The sequence below is a fragment of the Mercenaria mercenaria genome, chromosome 8, assembly GCF_021730395.1.
Source record: "Mercenaria mercenaria strain notata chromosome 8, MADL_Memer_1, whole genome shotgun sequence".
In the NCBI taxonomy this organism is placed as follows: Eukaryota; Metazoa; Mollusca; class Bivalvia; order Venerida; family Veneridae; genus Mercenaria; species Mercenaria mercenaria.
Window position 1 is genome coordinate 18,589,319 of NC_069368.1, and position 19,482 is coordinate 18,608,800.

General features: G+C 35.1%; 1 protein-coding gene across 1 annotated transcript in view; it reads left to right on the forward strand.

Annotated features, from left to right (window-relative positions):
• Nucleotides 1–244: 244 nt before the first annotated feature.
• Nucleotides 245–19,482, forward strand: part of LOC123522941 (uncharacterized) — a 32,417-nt gene continuing 13,179 nt past the window's right edge. The window contains exons 1-7 of the mRNA XM_053549064.1: nucleotides 245–378; nucleotides 5,417–5,524; nucleotides 7,730–7,809; nucleotides 14,177–16,505; nucleotides 16,768–16,944; nucleotides 17,897–18,045; nucleotides 18,935–18,959. Of these exons, the coding sequence (XP_053405039.1) occupies nucleotides 5,482–5,524; nucleotides 7,730–7,809; nucleotides 14,177–16,505; nucleotides 16,768–16,944; nucleotides 17,897–18,045; nucleotides 18,935–18,959 (2,803 nt within the window). The 5' untranslated portion in view covers nucleotides 245–378; nucleotides 5,417–5,481. The remainder of the gene's footprint in view (nucleotides 379–5,416; nucleotides 5,525–7,729; nucleotides 7,810–14,176; nucleotides 16,506–16,767; nucleotides 16,945–17,896; nucleotides 18,046–18,934; nucleotides 18,960–19,482) is intronic.

Here is a 19,482-nt window from a genome sequence, read left to right on the forward strand (position 1 = left end):
AACAAAGGGATGATGGTACGAGGTTAAATAAGTCTTCACTGATATCGTTACCTACTAATTAAGTACTGGTTTAGTATATGCAAATATATTTACAGCTTAATGACCCATTATCTTATCGTAAGATGCAGACACTGGTACAAAATGGGATAGTAAACAAATAAAGCTCTTTATATTCACTTAATTGTAATCAGATACTGATTAGAATTGTTTTTACTTTTGTATTTGATAATTTAAAATCATTCAAAACACATTAACCTTGGTCATTCAATATCATAAAATTCATGTCATTGGAAAAGGTGACTGTTATTTAATACTGGATGATTAACAATTACAAGTGATTCGAGGTCGCTGACCTAACCACGGAGTATCCTTATCAATGTATGTAAAATTATGATTTTTTTATGCAAAAAGTAAAACACAGCTCAAATCCAATTATTTCGTTTCACAGTAACTTTGTAATCTGTCACTTGCAGGATAAAGAAGATATCTGCAAGCATTTTTTTTTCAAAAATATTAATATTGCTATGTTATTGTTATCTAGCTTCAAACGTATGAATTGCTATCGAAATATAAACAAAATATGACTGAATTCTGAAGAATGCAATACAGTTGTTAAATCATGTGACTGTTCAAGAAAAAACGAGTCTGAAAGAAAATTTAATGCAGGTCTACTAAAGATGTTTTCCAGGAGAAGAAGTGGATGATTTGTATGCATGTGTAAGCTAATTATGAAGAGATGGTTTAAAAATTCTTTATGAAAGTTAGGCATTTTGCCCTGTCCGTACGTCCGGATTTGTGTCATGCATATCCATTACCAACTTTAAGTAACATCTCGAAACCGATAAAGCGGGACAGATTACCTATCATAAAAATCAATAAAACCAATAATCCAATATCATCGCTACCGAACGGATTCGTTGATTTCCGTATTAATTGTTGTTGTTGTAGTAACAAGGGGGAAAAATCGATAATTAACATCTTTGGTCATTATCTGATGCATTTACAGGCGGGCGGTTTGCTAAACGATATACTTGAATTGAATGAAGTTTTTATAATTATTAAAGTTAAAATCGGAACAAGTCGAAAATTTATATAATACTTTATTAATTGTCAAATAAAAGTAATATTTAAGAATATGAATATGTTATCTAAAATATTTAGAAGTCGTTACATTTTATACATCGAACACATAGATTTACTTTTTTTTTAATACTTGAAACATCATGCTAACGTATATCTATGTACAGAAAAGAAATATTTACGCACAAGAAACTGTCTGTAAATAAAATAAATATTCAAGAATATGAATATGTTATTTAAAATATTTAGAAAGCGTATATACTTCCTCTATACGCGCTTTTTTTCACATATTATGAACATTAGAATATGAGCTTTTGATTCTAAAATATTTTCAAAATTCTAAACGACTAACGTTTTTCGATTTTCATCGTAAAAGGTAGTAAAAACAGCAAATTCTCATGTATTTCCATAACATTAAGTTTGTCAGTAATTAAGTTTTGAAGCCTTCATAAGAAATATAGCATTTTTTTTTCAAGATATCTAAAAAGTATTTTTGTTGTCGAACGATCTGGAGGCCGGTCGCTTTAAAGAAAAAGAAGTATAGAAATAAGACTTATACTTTTAAAAGGAAATACTTAACCCTTACCATGCTGGACACGATTTGTTCTTCCTTTGCAATCTGTGTAGATCATGATCAGCCTGCACATCCGTGCAGACTGATCATGATCTGCACTGTCTGCCATTCAGCCAGTAACTTTTTGGTATGCACCCTTTTCATAATTAATAGTACTGTCCAAATTGAAAGATAGACAAGTTCATTATTGTAATTTAGTATGGTAAGGATTAAGTTTCTTATATCGTGCCTAAATAGAAATATCATATTTGCGTGACTTGAATAAGTACTGCTGACAAATACTACTACCATAGTGTACTTTAACTATAAATATATTGTTACAGGAAAAAACAACGACATTAAATAACAATAACTTCATCAATATCTCAATTTTAGAATAGCAGACTTAACTAAGTAATAACTTAAGATTTTCGTGAAATCTGGGCCAGGATCTTTACTCAGTAGATATTTACGGAACAACATTGTTAACGATGTGAATTCTAAATTTGTACTGATTCTTTCTACTGTCATACGATTCATGAAATAAGGGTAAAAATCGTAAAAACAAATTTCATAAAAGAAAGGGAAAATACTATATAAAGACAGAAGAAAGTGAAAGACATATATTACAACGCAAAAACCATAAAACCATAAAAATACCCATCACTTATAGTAAATGGGGTAACATATTTTTTATGACCCACCTTGAAACAACACTGACCGAATATTGTTTACCCCTAGGCAATATTGTAATACACAATAAAAGTCAAAGGGTAATTTTAAGATATTTGTTACAATTAAATCAAATAATAGATATCGCAATTTTTTAAAACGAATGATTAAAGAATTTACCAAACACGTGCATTAATTTAAGAATACAGAATAATATATACAAAGGAGGTTCGGAAAGAAGCAGAATTATCAGTTCATCAAGGCTATCTTTCAAATTAAAGTTTGGTCATATTATGAATAATAGAAAATGTTTTTTTTTGTTTAAAAATTATTAAAAAATCCCACATGAAGAAAAAAAGCTGACCGCGTCGGAGATCGGACCCGGACCGCTACCGCAATAAAAAAAGTCTCTAGATCGTAATATAGGTATCTGGAAATAAATAAATTAATCATCGTTATATTTCTTAAGAATGCTTTGAAACTCAATTACTGACAGGCTATATTTTACGAAAACACATGAGAATTAGTTGCATTAAGTATATTTTGCGATGAAAATTGAAAGCATTTGTATATTTAACGCGAATTGAACACTAAATCCCCCATAGCGTTATTTTAAACGACAGCAGATCTAGGTTTCGGCGTTTCTGAGTTCAACAATTAATTTGTTTTAAATTGTGTAATTACAATCTGTTTTTGTTTATGTTTTTTTTTTTTTTTTGTCAATGTGAAGTTGCCTACAATTTATAGGCTTTGAGCTATAACAATTTGTACCGACAAAGTCAGACTAGCAGACGACAATATTTTCCGTAACAGTTTCCGAGTACTTACGGATGACGGCGGAAAAAGCCGGAATTTTTTAAGAAATGTTCACTGTACACACCAAAGATGCAAAAAGGACCAAACAAACCATTCTAAAATTTAAAACAAATTACACATAACGAAAATTTAATAATTTTTCTACATTTTTAGGGGTATCGAATTTTTGATTTTTTGCGGGAAATATCTCATTTTATCTGTTATATTTGAAAAAGTCAGTTTTTTTTACCCGTTTCCTTCAGAGTCTATATGAACTGAGGTGGGTCTATTTAAAGTCAAAAAGGACCAACCAAATATTAAAATATTTTTTTAAAAAAATATTCATAATATCCGGAATAAATTAAACTTTAATTTGTAGGGTATCGAATTTTTGATTTCCAAATAGAACTTTTTCTATTTAAGTTTAAGTATTTTTTCCCTTCTTTGTTTATATAGGCAAATTTATCGATTTTTCAATAGATCGATGTTACTAAAAGTTGGTAATGTCAAAAAGTATTGGACCTAGTCATCAAACATCATAGGATGTTGTTATTCAGCATGTAAAATTGTGCAACGTGGATTTTGTTTGGAATTTCTTTCTATATGATCAGAGTAATGGCAGTTAAATTAATAAGAATATTTATGAAGAGCCTAAAAGTTTGTGTCATAGTATGTGCATTTGTGCACCTGAGAGCTTATTTTGGATTTACCCCCTAACTACCACCACTTCTCCCCCGCCCCCGAAAAGAAACCTGTTTCAGTTTCTCTTATATTGTCTTTCTTGATGATGTTGTGTAGTATTTATACACCCCATGACTCCTCTTACATAATGACCGTACAGTGATTGTAAGTGGGGGGCATCAGTGTCCTATGGACACACATCTAGTTATTTTCTGACATTTGGAGATAATTTTCCGACATTTGTAGAGAAATCGTAAATCTTATAATATATTTTTCTTAATAGTTCTAAATAAAAGGCAAGACAAACTTTTTTTAGGTAGTTCTGTATTCAAAAACCCATGTAGTGTTAGGCGCAAAAAAAAAGGCAATTTACTGTGTCAGTTACACAGTAAGACATGTAATAAATTAGAAGGAATTTAGCTGTACATTTTATCATACTCATAATACATCAACTTGAATATTGTAAAATCATTAACATTCGCAGGGGACTAACTTCTGTAGATTTCGTTGTTTAGTCGATCCGTGAAATTAAACCCAAACAAACAAATAAATTTACCATTCGTTTTATTTTTAAAAGCTGAAATTCACGAATTCCTATCCCAACGAAAAAACGTTTTTTAAAACTGAAATATCTTTTTGTTTCAGACTAGCTGAATTATCTGCTTCAGACTTTTAAAGCAGCAGAAATATCTGTTTCAGACTATTAAAACCGCTGAATTATCTGTTTCAGACTATCAAAACAGCTGAAATATCTGTTTCAGACTATTAAAACCGCTGAATTATCTGTTTCAGACTATCAAAACAGCTGAAATATCTGTTTCAGACTATTAAAACCGCTGAATTATCTGTTTCAGACTATTAAAACCGCTGAATTTTCTGTTTCAAACTATCAAAACAAATGAAATATCTGTTTCAGACTATTAAAACCGCTGAATTATCTGTTTCAAACTATCAAAACAGTTAATATCTGTTTCAGTTCAAACTACCAAAACAACTGAAATATCTGTTTCAGACTATTAAAACCGCTGAATTATCTGTTTCAGACTATCAAAACAGCTGAAATATCTGTTTCAGACTATTAAAACCGCTGAATTATCTGTTTCAGACTATTAAAACCGCTGAATTTTCTGTTTCAAACTATCAAAACAAATGAAATATCTGTTTCAGACTATTAAAACCGCTGAATTATCTGTTTCAAACTATCAAAACAGTTAATATCTGTTTCAGTTCAAACTACCAAAACAACTGAAATATCTGTTTCAGACTATTAAAACCGCTGAATTATCTGTTTCAGACTATCAAAACAGCTGAAATATCTGTTTCAGACTATTAAAACCGCTGAATTATCTGTTTCAGACTATTAAAACCGCTGAATTTTCTGTTTCAAACTATCAAAACAAATGAAATATCTGTTTCAGACTATTAAAACCGCTGAATTATCTGTTTCAAACTATCAAAACAGTTAATATCTGTTTCAGTTCAAACTACCAAAACAACTGAAATATCTGTTTCAGACTATTAAAACCGCTGAATTATCTGTTTCAGACTATCAAAACAACTGAAATATCTGCCTCAGACTATTAAAACATCTGAATTATCTGTTTCAGACTATAAATGCTAAATACCTTATTTCAGGGTTTCAGATGAAACCAGACGTAAGAAACTAGAACGTCGCTGAAAACAACTATAGTCCGAATAGAATGGAAAAATATGTATTACAAATAGCATTTCATGTTTTACTAGGTAAGTGAATATCTTATCTTCCATAGGTCTTATTCAGAGTGTTCAAAGGATAAAAACTTACTCTTTTTATGCTCCTATCTTTCCAACCTTGCAGGGTCTCAATGACAAAAATAACCTTTATTAATCCTCCGAACAGCTTAAAACCCTTTTAAATGATACATATTTATTCTCTGTATCTTACCTTGCAGTGTTAAGCTTTAGTTATCCTCCATACATCTCACCTTTCACTGTTTCGATGACTTTTTTGCCCTTCATACATCTTGCCGTTTCTACAAGATAATATTGTGCAATATTTGTCTCTTGCGGTCCTTTAATAGCATAGTAAACTGTATTTATCTATTTATCCTACGCACATCTAACTACGGTGGTATGTTTAGGACATGCATTTATTAAATTATTTCGAGCGCACACCTTATCTCGAGCGCACGACATCTTATCTCGAGCGCACGACATCTTTTCTATATACATTAGGGCCCTTTGTGTGTATTTAGGACATCAATAAAAACATACGGACAAGTAGATAATTAGAGTCCCGCCTAATCAAATGTTATTGAACTTCCCACAAGCACAAGTTTATCACATCATTTGGAAAAGTCGTGTACGTACATAATTGGTCACCCTATCTTTAAAATTAAAGAAACATTAATGGTGCTGGCTGAATGTTAAAATAGCAACAAGTCGCAGTTCGACTGATAGTTATAAAATTGCATGCATGCATTAAGGGGAAACGGGGATATTCTTTGATATATGGGTGAAGCCTACATACTAAATCTTTATTTTGTCAGGGACTTAAATTTATTCCTTTGCGTCATCACTGAATTTTTGCTGTCTTTTTTATCAGTTTGTGTTTTTAAATTACTAACCCGTGAAACGTTTATAAGTATAAACGAAACAAAAGCAAAAACGGTGGCAGTCATATGTTTTTACTGATGATCTAAATACACACAGTGTGCCTTAATATATATAGATAAGGTGTCGAGCGCTCGGGATAAAATGTCAAGCGCACGAGATAATTTAATCTAAACAAAAAAATAAATAAATGCACGTCGTAAACATACCACCGTATCTAACCGTCAGATGTTTAAATGATATATTTATACTTGGAGTCCATCCAACTTACCTTGCAAAGAATCATAATAAGCATTATTATCCGCCACACATCTTACCTTCAAGTATTTAAATGAGCTATTTTTCTCCATTCAGCTCACTTTGCAGTGTCTTAAAGATTATAATACCCCTTATTAAATTTTGTCTACCACACACTTTGCTGATATGTTTATGCTCCAGAGACATCTTACCTTCAGTACAGTGGGTATTTAGACGATGATAATATTAAAGGTGAATTGTTCTTTCTTACATCTTGTCTTCCAGTGTTTAAATGATATGAGCCGTGCCATGAGAAAACCAACATAGTGGGTTTGCGACCAGCATGGATCCAGACCAGCCTGCGCATCCGCGCAGTCTGGTCAGGATCCATGCTGTTCGCTTTTAAAGCCTGCTACAATTAGAGAAACCGTTAGCGAACAGCATGGATCCTGACCAGACTGCGCGGATGCGCAGGCTGGTCTGGATCTATGCTGGTCGCAAAGCCACTATGTTGGTTTTCCCATGGCGCGGCTCTATGTATTGTGTCCACTTCAATAATTAGAGACTGTTTGGTTCTGCAGCAGTTAAATGTCTTAGGATAACTGACTGAGGCCAGTAGATGACCACTATTGCTTTATTGTCATACAGTCAAAGGTCAAGGGAACAATAACACTGGGACTGAAAACGGATTCCGCTCAAAAACTGCAACGCTCGGCCAGCTGTCGTCAGAATTCATAGGATGATTGTCTGCGGTCAAAGGATGACCCCTATTTTTATGGCTAGTGATTAAAGATCAAGAACACAGTGACAGCGAGACTGAAAAATTAATAAATTTTAATTATCCGCCTTTCCTTATATCCTTAGATATTTGAAGAATGATAATGAGCTTTATGTTATTATCTTATCCTCCAAAGATCTTACCTCGCAGTATTTAAAACATGATAATGCGCTTCATCTGTCTACTTATATTGAAAAGGTTGAGAAAGAGCTCGATTTTCCCTCCAGTGTTGAAAGGATGATAGTACAACATGAGTTTCATTTGTCCTCGCTACCTCCTACCATGGGGTAGCGATTAGACAAAACAAGGTCCATTCACAGTCCATTTATTTTACCTTGCAGTGCTGGTTTTGGTTTTAAGATGTGGCACAGTACCTGTCAGACTTCGGAGGCAGGTTCAAGACCTTCCACTCTTACATGAGGTATTTATTTTTAGCTCACCTGTCACTTAGTGACAAGTTGAGCTTTATGATCGCCCTTCGTCCGTCGGCGTCGTCCGTCGTCCGTCCACAATTTCTTGTGAACACGATAGAAACCACATTTTGCAATCGATTTTAATCAAACTTGCACACAACTTGTATTGGCATAATGTCTCGGTTCCTTTCGAAAACTGGCCAGATCTCAATATGGTTTCCAGAGTTATGGCCCCTTAAAGGGCCAAAATGAGCTATTTTGGCTTGTGAACACGACAGAGACCACATTTTGCAATCGACTACAATTAAACTTGCACACAACTTGTATTGGCATAATATCTCGGTTTCTTTTGAAAACTGGTCAGATCCCATCATAGATTCCAGAGTTATGGCCCCTTAAAGGGCCACAATTTGCTATTTTGGCTTTTGCAGCCATATAGAGACTTCATTTATGGATTGATTTGATACAAACATGCAAAATATCTTTAACAACAATAGATCTTGGATTCCATGATGAAGCCGTCAAATCCAATTATAGGTGCCGGAATTACGGCCCTTGATTGACCCCTGAAAGAGTCAAAATTTGCCAAAACTTGACATTTTACACTCGATATTAACCACACTTACGCACAGCTTCAGTCACAATAAGATCTTGGTTCCTTTCGAAAACCGGCTAGATTCCATCATGGGTTCTAGAGTTACTGCCCCTGAAACTGGCAAAATTTTCTATTTTGGCCCTTTCAGCCATATAGAGGTTTCATTTGTGCTTCGATTTGATAAAACTTGCACAGAATATTTATCTTGACGATCTCTAGGCCAAGTTCGAAACTGGGTCATGTGGAGTCAAAAACTAGGTCACCAGTTGAAATCAAAGGAAAAGCTTGTTAACACCCTAGAGGCCACCTTTATGACCCTGTCTTCATGGAACTTGGTCAGAATGTTTATCTTGATTCCTAGGCCAAGTTTAAAACTGGGTCATGTGGGGCCAAACACTACACCACTTAAATCAAAGGAGTAGCTTGTTAACACTGTAGAGGCCACATTTATGACCCTATCGTCATGAAACTTGGTCAGAATGTTTATCTTGGTGATTCCAAAGCCAAGTTTAACAGGTGAGCGATATAGGGTCATCATGACCCTCTTGTTTATGTTTTATTTTCAATGACTAAACTTTACGTTTATCGTTCCAATTTAATTAACTTTATCCATATTAGTAAAATTAGTGCTTCAATACATACCCAGTCATCGACCTGTGATGTCAGAGGGTAGTAGGCAACATGTACATAAATGTAGTGTGGCATTTTCAAATAAACACGTGTATCAAAAATGGAATAATTATATAAAATGAAAATATTTTAGTACTTCTTTTCATGCTTCTTAGTGACCTGATAATTTTTGTGAATGGTTATTATGCAAAGACAAGAAATAAACAAAGAACATTAAGTTATTGTAATATTTACGATGTATCCATAGTTCTAAGAAGTGTGGCTTCTTGTCGTATTTATCAACTATCACACCAGCAATCTTTTATTGCCGTGTGGCAACCTTAAATCGTCTACCCATACTTGCCGTGTGGCGACCGTAAATCGTCTACCCATAATTGCCGTGTGGTGACCGTAAATCGTCTACCCATACTTGCCGTGTGGTGACCGTAAATCGTCTACCCATACTTGCCGTGTGGTGACCGTAAATCGTCTACCCATACTTGCCGTGTGGTGACCGTAAATTGTCTACCCATACTTGGACTTGAGAAAATAGTTCTAGGACTGGTCAGTCCGGTGTCAGTATACTGTAACTAGGTGAGGTATCATGTAACAAGTCTACGACGTGATATTCCAGTGAGGCAGAACTATAAAGCTTGGCATTGTGCTCACTACTTCAAGTAGGCACCGACGTTTATATGACTAACGACATTAAACCCGAACAAACACATACACGTTCTTGGACTCAGTGTTAATATATTCATTGGTCCTTTTGGAATATGGGGTCCATCCGATTTTACTATGAGTTTCGCTTAAGCGGAGATATGGGACTTTGCACATATCATTAACTCTCGCGAACAGACGCAATCAAACCGAGTCTGCCATTATTTTATCAATGGACTATTGATATTAGGCATAAACAGGAGTATCCAGCCAAACACAAACTCATGGGACAATACTAAATATTTTGTTACTTTAATGAAATTGATTTCACATATCTAGAATTAATATTCTACAATTTGTAGAAGCCCATGAATTAATCTTTGACTGCATACACCATACCTCCCTATGATACCTTCACCTTTAAGAAATTAAAACAAAACACAGTTGAGTGGAAGAAAAGGCCGCGACTTTATTCTAAGAGAAAATTACTTCATGAACAAATGGCAAGGTGGAAAATTAAGAAATGCATATGAAAAAAAACATATACCTATTATGAAATATCAAATATACAGATGAAATGAAAATAAACCAAATCAATTTGCATCCCAGCGAAAATAGAACTATCCCCAGCGAAGACTGCCAAGGGACTTGCCAAGGATGCAAATTCTTCAGTTTTAATACTTAAAATAATGTATGTAAAATATATACTGAGATATATTATATACTTGAAGAATGCAGGAGTACCAAAACATATGTACTTTATCTGAGAAAATATGTACTTAAACATTTTTTTTTTTTTTTAATTTTAAACGAGATTACATAATTGGCAGGGGAAGTAGTGATATGTTGGAATATCAACCAAATATTCATTTGCATCACTTAATACAAGTACTAAATCCCAAAAATAGATCAACACAAAGCATAGAACTGTAAGGGCACTTCAAGGGGGTTCAAGCAAACTTTGCGACCCAGGCGTTAGAGGATTAGCAAAGGATTAACTACTAACTCGGGTTTTTTCTGATACAGTGACTCACTGATTTATGGCTTTACTGATAGTCAGTGACTCACTGACTTGTGATTTTTAATTATGCAGTGACTCACTGCTTTGAGCTCTTTACCGATACATTGTTAACAAGTCACAGACTTATGAACTGAAATGTTGAAAACCAAATACTGACTTGTGATTTTACTGATGCAGTGACTCACTGCTTTTTGGCTCTTTAATGATGCAGTGACTCACTGCTTTGAGCTCCTTAATGATACTTGAGCTCTTTACTGATACTTTGTAAACAAGTCACTGACTTGTGAGCTTTAGTGATATGTTAGAAACCAGGTACTGACTTGTGATCTTTACTGATGCAGTGACTCACTGCTTTGAGCGCTTTAATAATGCAGTGACTCACTGCTTTGCGCGCTTTACTGTTACTTTGTAAACAAATCGCTGACTTGTGAGAAAGCACTGAGCTTAACAGTTGTGTTGAAAACCAGTTACTAACTTGTGCGCTTCACTGACACAGTGACTCACTGCGTGAAACGCTTTACCAATTTGGACAAAACCTTGAAGCATATAAGTGAAGATCTATAAATGGGACACAACGCCGACATACTATGTCAAGGCTACCTCTAACGCTGTTATGGGAACAGATAAAGTAAACCGAGGGAGAACAATCGACCATGGCTATACCACAAGCACTCCTATAACTGAATGTGACTTGTTTTCGCTGCTTATTTTATTTAAGTGAGACAACCAGTATTCCTGGGTTCCGCACCAGTTTACTTAGTCGCTGAACTTGACTAAGATTAAGGTGTAATAGAGATGTGATAAAATTAATAACACTTCACGCTTATTTGACAGCTTACACCTATAGCTCAGAGGTGGAGAAACAAATGACTATTAGACGTACTGACTATAAACAACAATTTCAAGCCCAGTCAACATAAAGTACCTATTGGTTAGCCAGATAATTCTACACGTACACAATCATAACTAAAATTAAAATGAATTGAATAATACATATATTTTGATACTCCGAAAAATAATTTCCACAATGCAAGAGAGATATGTTTCAAAGAATATCTCTATGACTCTGTATAAAGCCGCGACATATATGAAAATTATATACTATTTAATGAAACACTCACAATTCATTAAACCGTTCTATGTTTCATAATGCAGTGACATATTAAAATCAGTTCTAATGTTTGTTCATGTAATATGATAATGATGATAACTTTTAAATGTTTTTACGCATGAACACTTCGCACAATGTTTTTGTTATCATAGCTTCACAATAAACCCACGAATGTCTACAACTGTCAATTACTATCACACATATTTAAAGCACATGTATGACTAGAAGTCCTCCATGATTATGAAGCCCTGTTTCTTTGCGAGGCATGGTGATGAGCGAGGCAAGACTAATGTACCAGATCTGAAAAAGACATATACAGCAGCAGCAAGAGTACCACAACTATGAATATAAAATGAACAATGAATTTACATAAAAATTTGGGTTCTGGGTGGGTGGGATAAATTTGACAATAGTTGATGTTGTTCGCTTGGTGTCCTAGAATGAAATGGCAGAATAATAGCTCAAAATTGCAAAAAACGAAATTCACGATTTATCAGGAAAAAATTACCAAGGGAAAGAGTGGTCAGGCTAATTAAGTAACTTGCTATTATCGTTGTCGTCGCACCTCATGTACCCAATGTCAGGCTCCAGTGTAGTGTCCTTGAAAAATGAAGCCATTTATTGCACAAAGTGCATCATAAATATAATTATGTTGCTTGGTTGCCTTCTATTCTTCCAAATGATCTTATAGACTTTATAGAAATCACGACTAAAATAGTATTTGTCATGTTGTATTTTATCATTTGTTATGCTATATTTACCCTTATTATGCTGGACACGATTAATTCTGCATTTTCGGCCAGTGCAGATTATGGTCAGCCTGCACATTCGTGCAGTCTGATCATGATCTGCATTGTTCGCCATTCAGTCAGTATCCTTTAGGTATGGACCCCTTTTAACAGTTGTTGGTACTGTTGTTGGTAAGCTTATTTGACAGCTTACACCTATAGCTCAGAGGTGGAGAAACAAATGACTATTAGACGTACTGACTATAAACAACAATTTCAAGCCCAGTCAACATAAAGTACCTATTGGTTAGCCAGATAATTCTACACGTACACAATCATAACTAAAATTAAAATGAATTGAATAATACATATATTTTGATACTCCGAAAAATAATTTCCACAATGCAAGAGAGATATGTTTCAAAGAATATCTCTATGACTCTGTATAAAGCCGCGACATATATGAAAATTATATACTATTTAATGAAACACTCACAATTCATTAAACCGTTCTATGTTTCATAATGCAGTGACATATTAAAATCAGTTCTAATGTTTGTTCATGTAATATGATAATGATGATAACTTTTAAATGTTTTTACGCATGAACACTTCGCACAATGTTTTTGTTATCATAGCTTCACAATAAACCCACGAATGTCTACAACTGTCAATTACTATCACACATATTTAAAGCACATGTATGACTAGAAGTCCTCCATGATTATGAAGCCCTGTTTCTTTGCGAGGCATGGTGATGAGCGAGGCAAGACTAATGTACCAGATCTGAAAAAGACATATACAGCAGCAGCAAGAGTACCACAACTATGAATATAAAATGAACAATGAATTTACATAAAAATTTGGGTTCTGGGTGGGTGGGATAAATTTGACAATAGTTGATGTTGTTCGCTTGGTGTCCTAGAATGAAATGGCAGAATAATAGCTCAAAATTGCAAAAAACGAAATTCACGATTTATCAGGAAAAAATTACCAAGGGAAAGAGTGGTCAGGCTAATTAAGTAACTTGCTATTATCGTTGTCGTCGCACCTCATGTACCCAATGTCAGGCTCCAGTGTAGTGTCCTTGAAAAATGAAGCCATTTATTGCACAAAGTGCATCATAAATATAATTATGTTGCTTGGTTGCCTTCTATTCTTCCAAATGATCTTATAGATTTTATTGAAATCACGATTAAAAATATTATTTGTCATATTGTATTTTATCATTTGCTATGCTATATTTACCCTTAATATGCTGGACACGATTGATTCTGCCTTTTCGGCCAGTGCAGATTATGGTCAGCCTGCACATTCGTGCAGTCTGATCATGATCTGCACTGTTCGCCATTTAGTCAATTTCCTTTTGGTATGCACCCCTTTTAACAGTTAATGGTACTGTTCAAATTGAAAGACGGACAAGTTCATTATAGAAATTTAGCAAGATAAGGGTTAAATTGTCTGACATAAGGGAAACATTTATTGTAAAGTGACAAAATGAACATTTCAACTTAAAAAAAGTCCACTGAAAAATGGAACAAAACTGAAAAACCAAACCTTACTAGACAAGTGGCCAGCTTTAACAAAATTGGTATATATATAGTTGCGTGTACCTATATCAAATTTTAACTATGTTGATATGTAATTCCAGGACATTGACCACGATGATTATAGTACAGATAACTCTGATAACCCAATAGTCGATGATGACACTTTACATTTGTCTCCCCATGAGGAAAGTCATCTGCAAGGAAATGTAGATTATGCAGACCATCTCGATACTAACAGAAATTTTAGCAGTGATCATGCTGGGATATCGAGTGACACTGGAGCTGGTGATATTATTCGTGACTTTGACTTTGAAAATGAGCACGATCAAAGAAATATACAACCTGGTATTGACCATGATGGGCATGTAAATGAAAATCCTCCAGGCAGCGAGTCCTATGTTACTGGTCATTTGCATTTTCAAGGGCAAGGTAATTTGCCAAGTTCAAGACAGAATAACCGTAACCCATCTTCAGTAAGTCAAGGTCATGTAGAGGTGATCAGTACAACTAAAGGAACAACGGATAGTGAACATTTAGTAATAAATGCAGTTGGAAGATCAGTACATGTTAATATGAGTACATCAGAAGGACGACAAAATCACCATGGTTTCCTTATGGGAGAAAATGTTAATGTAAATACATCGGAAGAACGACACCCACACCATGGTTTCCTTATGGGAGATAATATACAAAATGTTGATAATGAACACGGTGGATTGAATACAAACACCTTGACGTCTAGATCTTTAACCATACTGCACTCAAGAGCTCCAGCAACAACAACAACAACAACACCCGAACCAATAGTTACTGTAAGACTTTCAAATATCTCTAGCCGTGAATGGACTGAAAGTGCAGCACAGGAGCATGTGCATACTAACATCATAATTGACAGAACTGATCAAAACATTGGCGGAAGATCAGATCATGATCTGGACAACGTAGACAGACCTGGACAGTCATATAATGATGGCAAAAATATGACAACTGAAATACCTTTAACAGTTGAAGGACAGGTTGCTACGTTGCCAGGGGAACCAAATGTACAAGGGCAAAACCATGAGAATGAGGAACATTTAAGCGGTCATGAAGAGACTGAAGGTCACGAACATGACATCGATGTCCCAATTGACAAAGGTGATCATCCACATACGGGGAATAATGAAGAACATAATCATCCAGGCCCTCCAAGACATACAAATAACCCAGTGGTGGGAACTAGAAGTCGTACAGAGAATTTACCAGTCACTGAACCAATTTTCACTACACCAAAACTGATCATACTTCCAACACCATCAAACTTAGAACCAGACGAAAGAAATACCTCAGCAATAATTCAAGAACCTCAGTCCTCTGTGATTTTTCAGGGTGATCGAAATGAACATACGGAAACAGATCATGAAGGTCAAGGTCATCCAGGAGTACCTGGAGAAAGTGGTATACATGAAAATACTGACCATGAAAACCGTACAGAAGAAAGACAGTTTACGACCGGTGAAGGTCACATTGAGTTTATTACAGAATTACCAGAAATACATGGAGAACCTGAAATAAAACCACATAAAAATTTGCCCAAACATACTGATAAAATAAATGAGACTCCATCGTTAATATCACCATCCTCGCTTGTATTCGAATTTGAAAGTTTTACTTCAGATAACGTAAGATTTGTGTCGGAGTCGAGACCAACGGCAACAGAAGAGTATCATCCAGAAAGTTCTACAATATATCAATCCTTTTCTTCATTCAGTGAGTCTGGAATATCAAGCAATAATCCAGATGTAACAGAGGTTCCTGAAAACTTACAGTCTAGTACCTTAGGTCAAACTGACATTGATAATTTAGAGACAACATCAACAATGACTTTTAACCCCTGCTCCCAAAGTGACTACCAGCTGTGTCATACTGCCTCACCATCAAACTCGGTCCCAGGTTATATGCTTCTTTCTTCACATTCAATTATACCAGTTAAGCAGTCGGCTATGGTCGAAAGTTCCACCCCAAGTTTAACAGACACAGCATTAATCGGCATCGTGGGACCAAGTACAACAGTTCCAAAGCAAGTCGTTGCGTCATCAAGTGTCACAGTCTCTACAAAAACTGCAGTTCCAGAACAAGTCATTTCATCATCAAGTGTCACATTTTCTACAACTGCAGCGAATGAAAACACACCTAACTTACTAGAAAGTAGTGTATCAGAGGTTAAAAGGAGTACAACTTCTATTTTACCAACTCAAACTATAGATCAGTTAAGCGAAACTAGCAAGACAATGCTTAGTACAGAAGTGAGGAATGTTGGCACTTCAGTAACATTGTTGACGGCTTCACCGATTTCAGCAACACCTGCTTCTAGTGAAGTCCATTATTCCAGCACAGAGAATTTTCTACTGACCTCATCAGCAAATGCTGCGCCATTACAGCCAACATTAGGTAGTGTATCTGCACTCGTTTCTTCTATTACTTTCATTTTAATTTAAAATTTAAAATGCAAGCACCATTGCAGTCAACAAAATTCACAATTAGATCTATTTCTTCTATTGTTTAATGATCACTTCAGTACATGCTTCCCTATAATTTCCAAAACTCGTTAACAATTTACCATGTGTATGGTCTGCCAGTAAGTTTTGCACCATTACATTGAACACAATTTAAATAATGATTGAAAATATGTTATAATTATGTTAAATTTCAGAGCTTACGTCACAGTCTCCCACTCCTGTAACCACGGTAACACAAACCATTCCAGTATCAGTGACATTTCCAATGTTGACTTCAAACCCAACCACCAAGAAGAAAGAAGATCACAGTTCTACAACAACCCCTACTACTACAAGGCTGACAACTCAAAAGAAACCAGATACTGAAAAAGGTGCATTAATAGGTCTAAAATTTGTTTTATATACAAAATGTAGTTAACCCTACCCTGACTAGATTGCCCTAGCATTTTGTTCTTCAGTCCTATTTACAAGAAAGATATATTCTATTGCAATTTGGAAAACCTGCTTTTAAAATTATCTCTGTTATATACCCTTTATTACGTTACAACTCAAAAACATACCATTCTCTTCAGTCTGTCTATTAAGTATAACACTAGCAACTGTGGGTTTATACTTTCTGAAGTCCAGTCTAAAATGTAAAAAAAAACTTACTACCTTCACAACCAAGTATTGTAAGGGGTACAGAAGTTTACGAAAAGGAAAGAACATTTCCCAAGTCTATAAATGTTTCTATGTTACAAGAAAATTATTTCATACATTAAAGTGAATTTTTACTGTACATGGTTAAAATAATCTTAACTGCTACATATTTACTTCATGTGATTATCATCTAACAAAAATTGAAATTGTTATCAAGTTTACTGTTACAGTAGATGCATTCTTGGAGTTCAGGGAAAAAGATTCAAATGTGTCACCTGAGGACAAACTCATCTGTAATAAAATTATAGCTTAATTAATAATAAATGTCAAAAAATCTAAATGAGCCGTGCCATGGGAAAACCAACATAGTGGGTATGCGACCAGCATGGATCCAGACCAGCCTGCGCATCCGCGCAGTCTGGTCAGGCTCCATGCTGTTCGCTTTTAAAGCCTATTGGAATTGGAGAAACTACTAGCGAACAGCATGGATCCTGACCAGACTGCGCGGATGCGCAGGCTGGTCTGGATCTATGCTGGTCGCATACCCACTATGTTGGTTTTCTCATAGCACGGCTCAAATGGTCTACAAAACGCTCATGGTTTTAAAAATAAAAAAAAAAAAGAGGTTTCGTTGCTGTATATTTTATATGCAGAAAAAAAGTGACTTTGAAATTTATTTTGTAGAACCAGAAAAGCCAGAAAATCGAAGTAGCAGTATAAGCACCAGCGCTGTAAGCACCAGCGGTAGAACCAGCAGCAGTGTTTATACCACCACAACATCTCGGATCATCACAACTACACTGCCATCAACATCTCGGACGATAACTACACAGGTAAGCTGGGTACAATATCGATGCCTAGCACAGGCGCGGTGATTTACACACTACTTAATCCGAAGACTGACATAGTCATGAAGCATTTTGTTTTACCAGAATATAAACTCAGTAAACCGGGATCCTTGGTTATATAAAGCCGAGTTTGCAGAGTTCAGGGGCCGTTTACGTCAACGTTTTAAGTCGGGAACTTAGATTTAGAACGAGAAATAATTAATTTCCCATAATTTCATACGGAGAGCTCTATAGTATGTCTTACGTATGACTTACTAAAACCAAAAAACATACGTACGGTTTACTAATCCCTACGCATGACTCCTATGTAGGACGTACTGACTCCTATGAAGGAGGTAGGAGTTACTTTATCCTACATATGAGTAAGTGTAGTTCTACCCTCCCCGGGTTCACTTGTTTTACATCTACTTGTATAAGAAAACCGTCAAAAATCTTCTTTTCTTAAATCTAAGACCCAGATATTTTTGAGATATTTCGCTGGTAGCATTGTGTTGTGGTCCTCTACCAAGTTTGTACACGTAATGCCCCTCGGGCTAAAATTTTCCCCGCTCCAGGGTTCACTTGTTTTACATAGACTTTTATAAGAAAACGTTTAAAATCTTCTGTTTAAACCGTAAGGCCTACAACTGAGATACTTGGCATGTAGCATTGTGCTGTGGTCCTCTGCCGATGCTGTTCAAATTATGCACCCTGGGGTCAACATTGGCCCCGTCCAGGGTTCACTTAAACATAGACTTACATAGGAAAAAAAGCTTTTTAAAAAATCGTCTTGTCTAAATTTGCCTAACCCTTGGGTTATTTGTCTTCTTGTCTAGGGTCTGAAGGCCTAAAGCTTAGATCTTGACAAAAACATTGTGTAGAGGTTCTTTACCAGGAAATCATGAAACAGTTTGAGGCAGGTGAGCGGTATAGGGCCATCATTGCCCTCTTGCTTTATTCAGCCAAGTTAGAGATATATTTTATTCACTACCAGATATATATATATATATATATATATAAAAAATGTAAAAGTTTGTACCGGATCAAGTATATTATAAAGAAAAAATAAACAACATTACATGAGTAACATTATATTTGCCTACCGGTTTCGTTTATACTCATCAGGGCAAATAAAACAATATGGCGTCAATAAATGTGTAATTGCTAAGCAACGTCATTTTTGCGTACACATGTGTACACAACGTTAATATTGTAACGTCATCAGTTTTGGTTAAGTTTCGGTTTAAAAATATCAATGAAATAGCGTTCTTTAGATAACCTAGCTGAAACATCATTACTATGAAATTTGTAAAAAGGAAATATAGAAAATTTAGGAACGGTTTTAGAGCATAAATCTAAATGAGTACTTAAAGGTAATTGTCTTGTTGATGGGTCTCTTATTTGTTGGTCATGTACTGTCCTTCTATTTCTGTACTGTTCGAA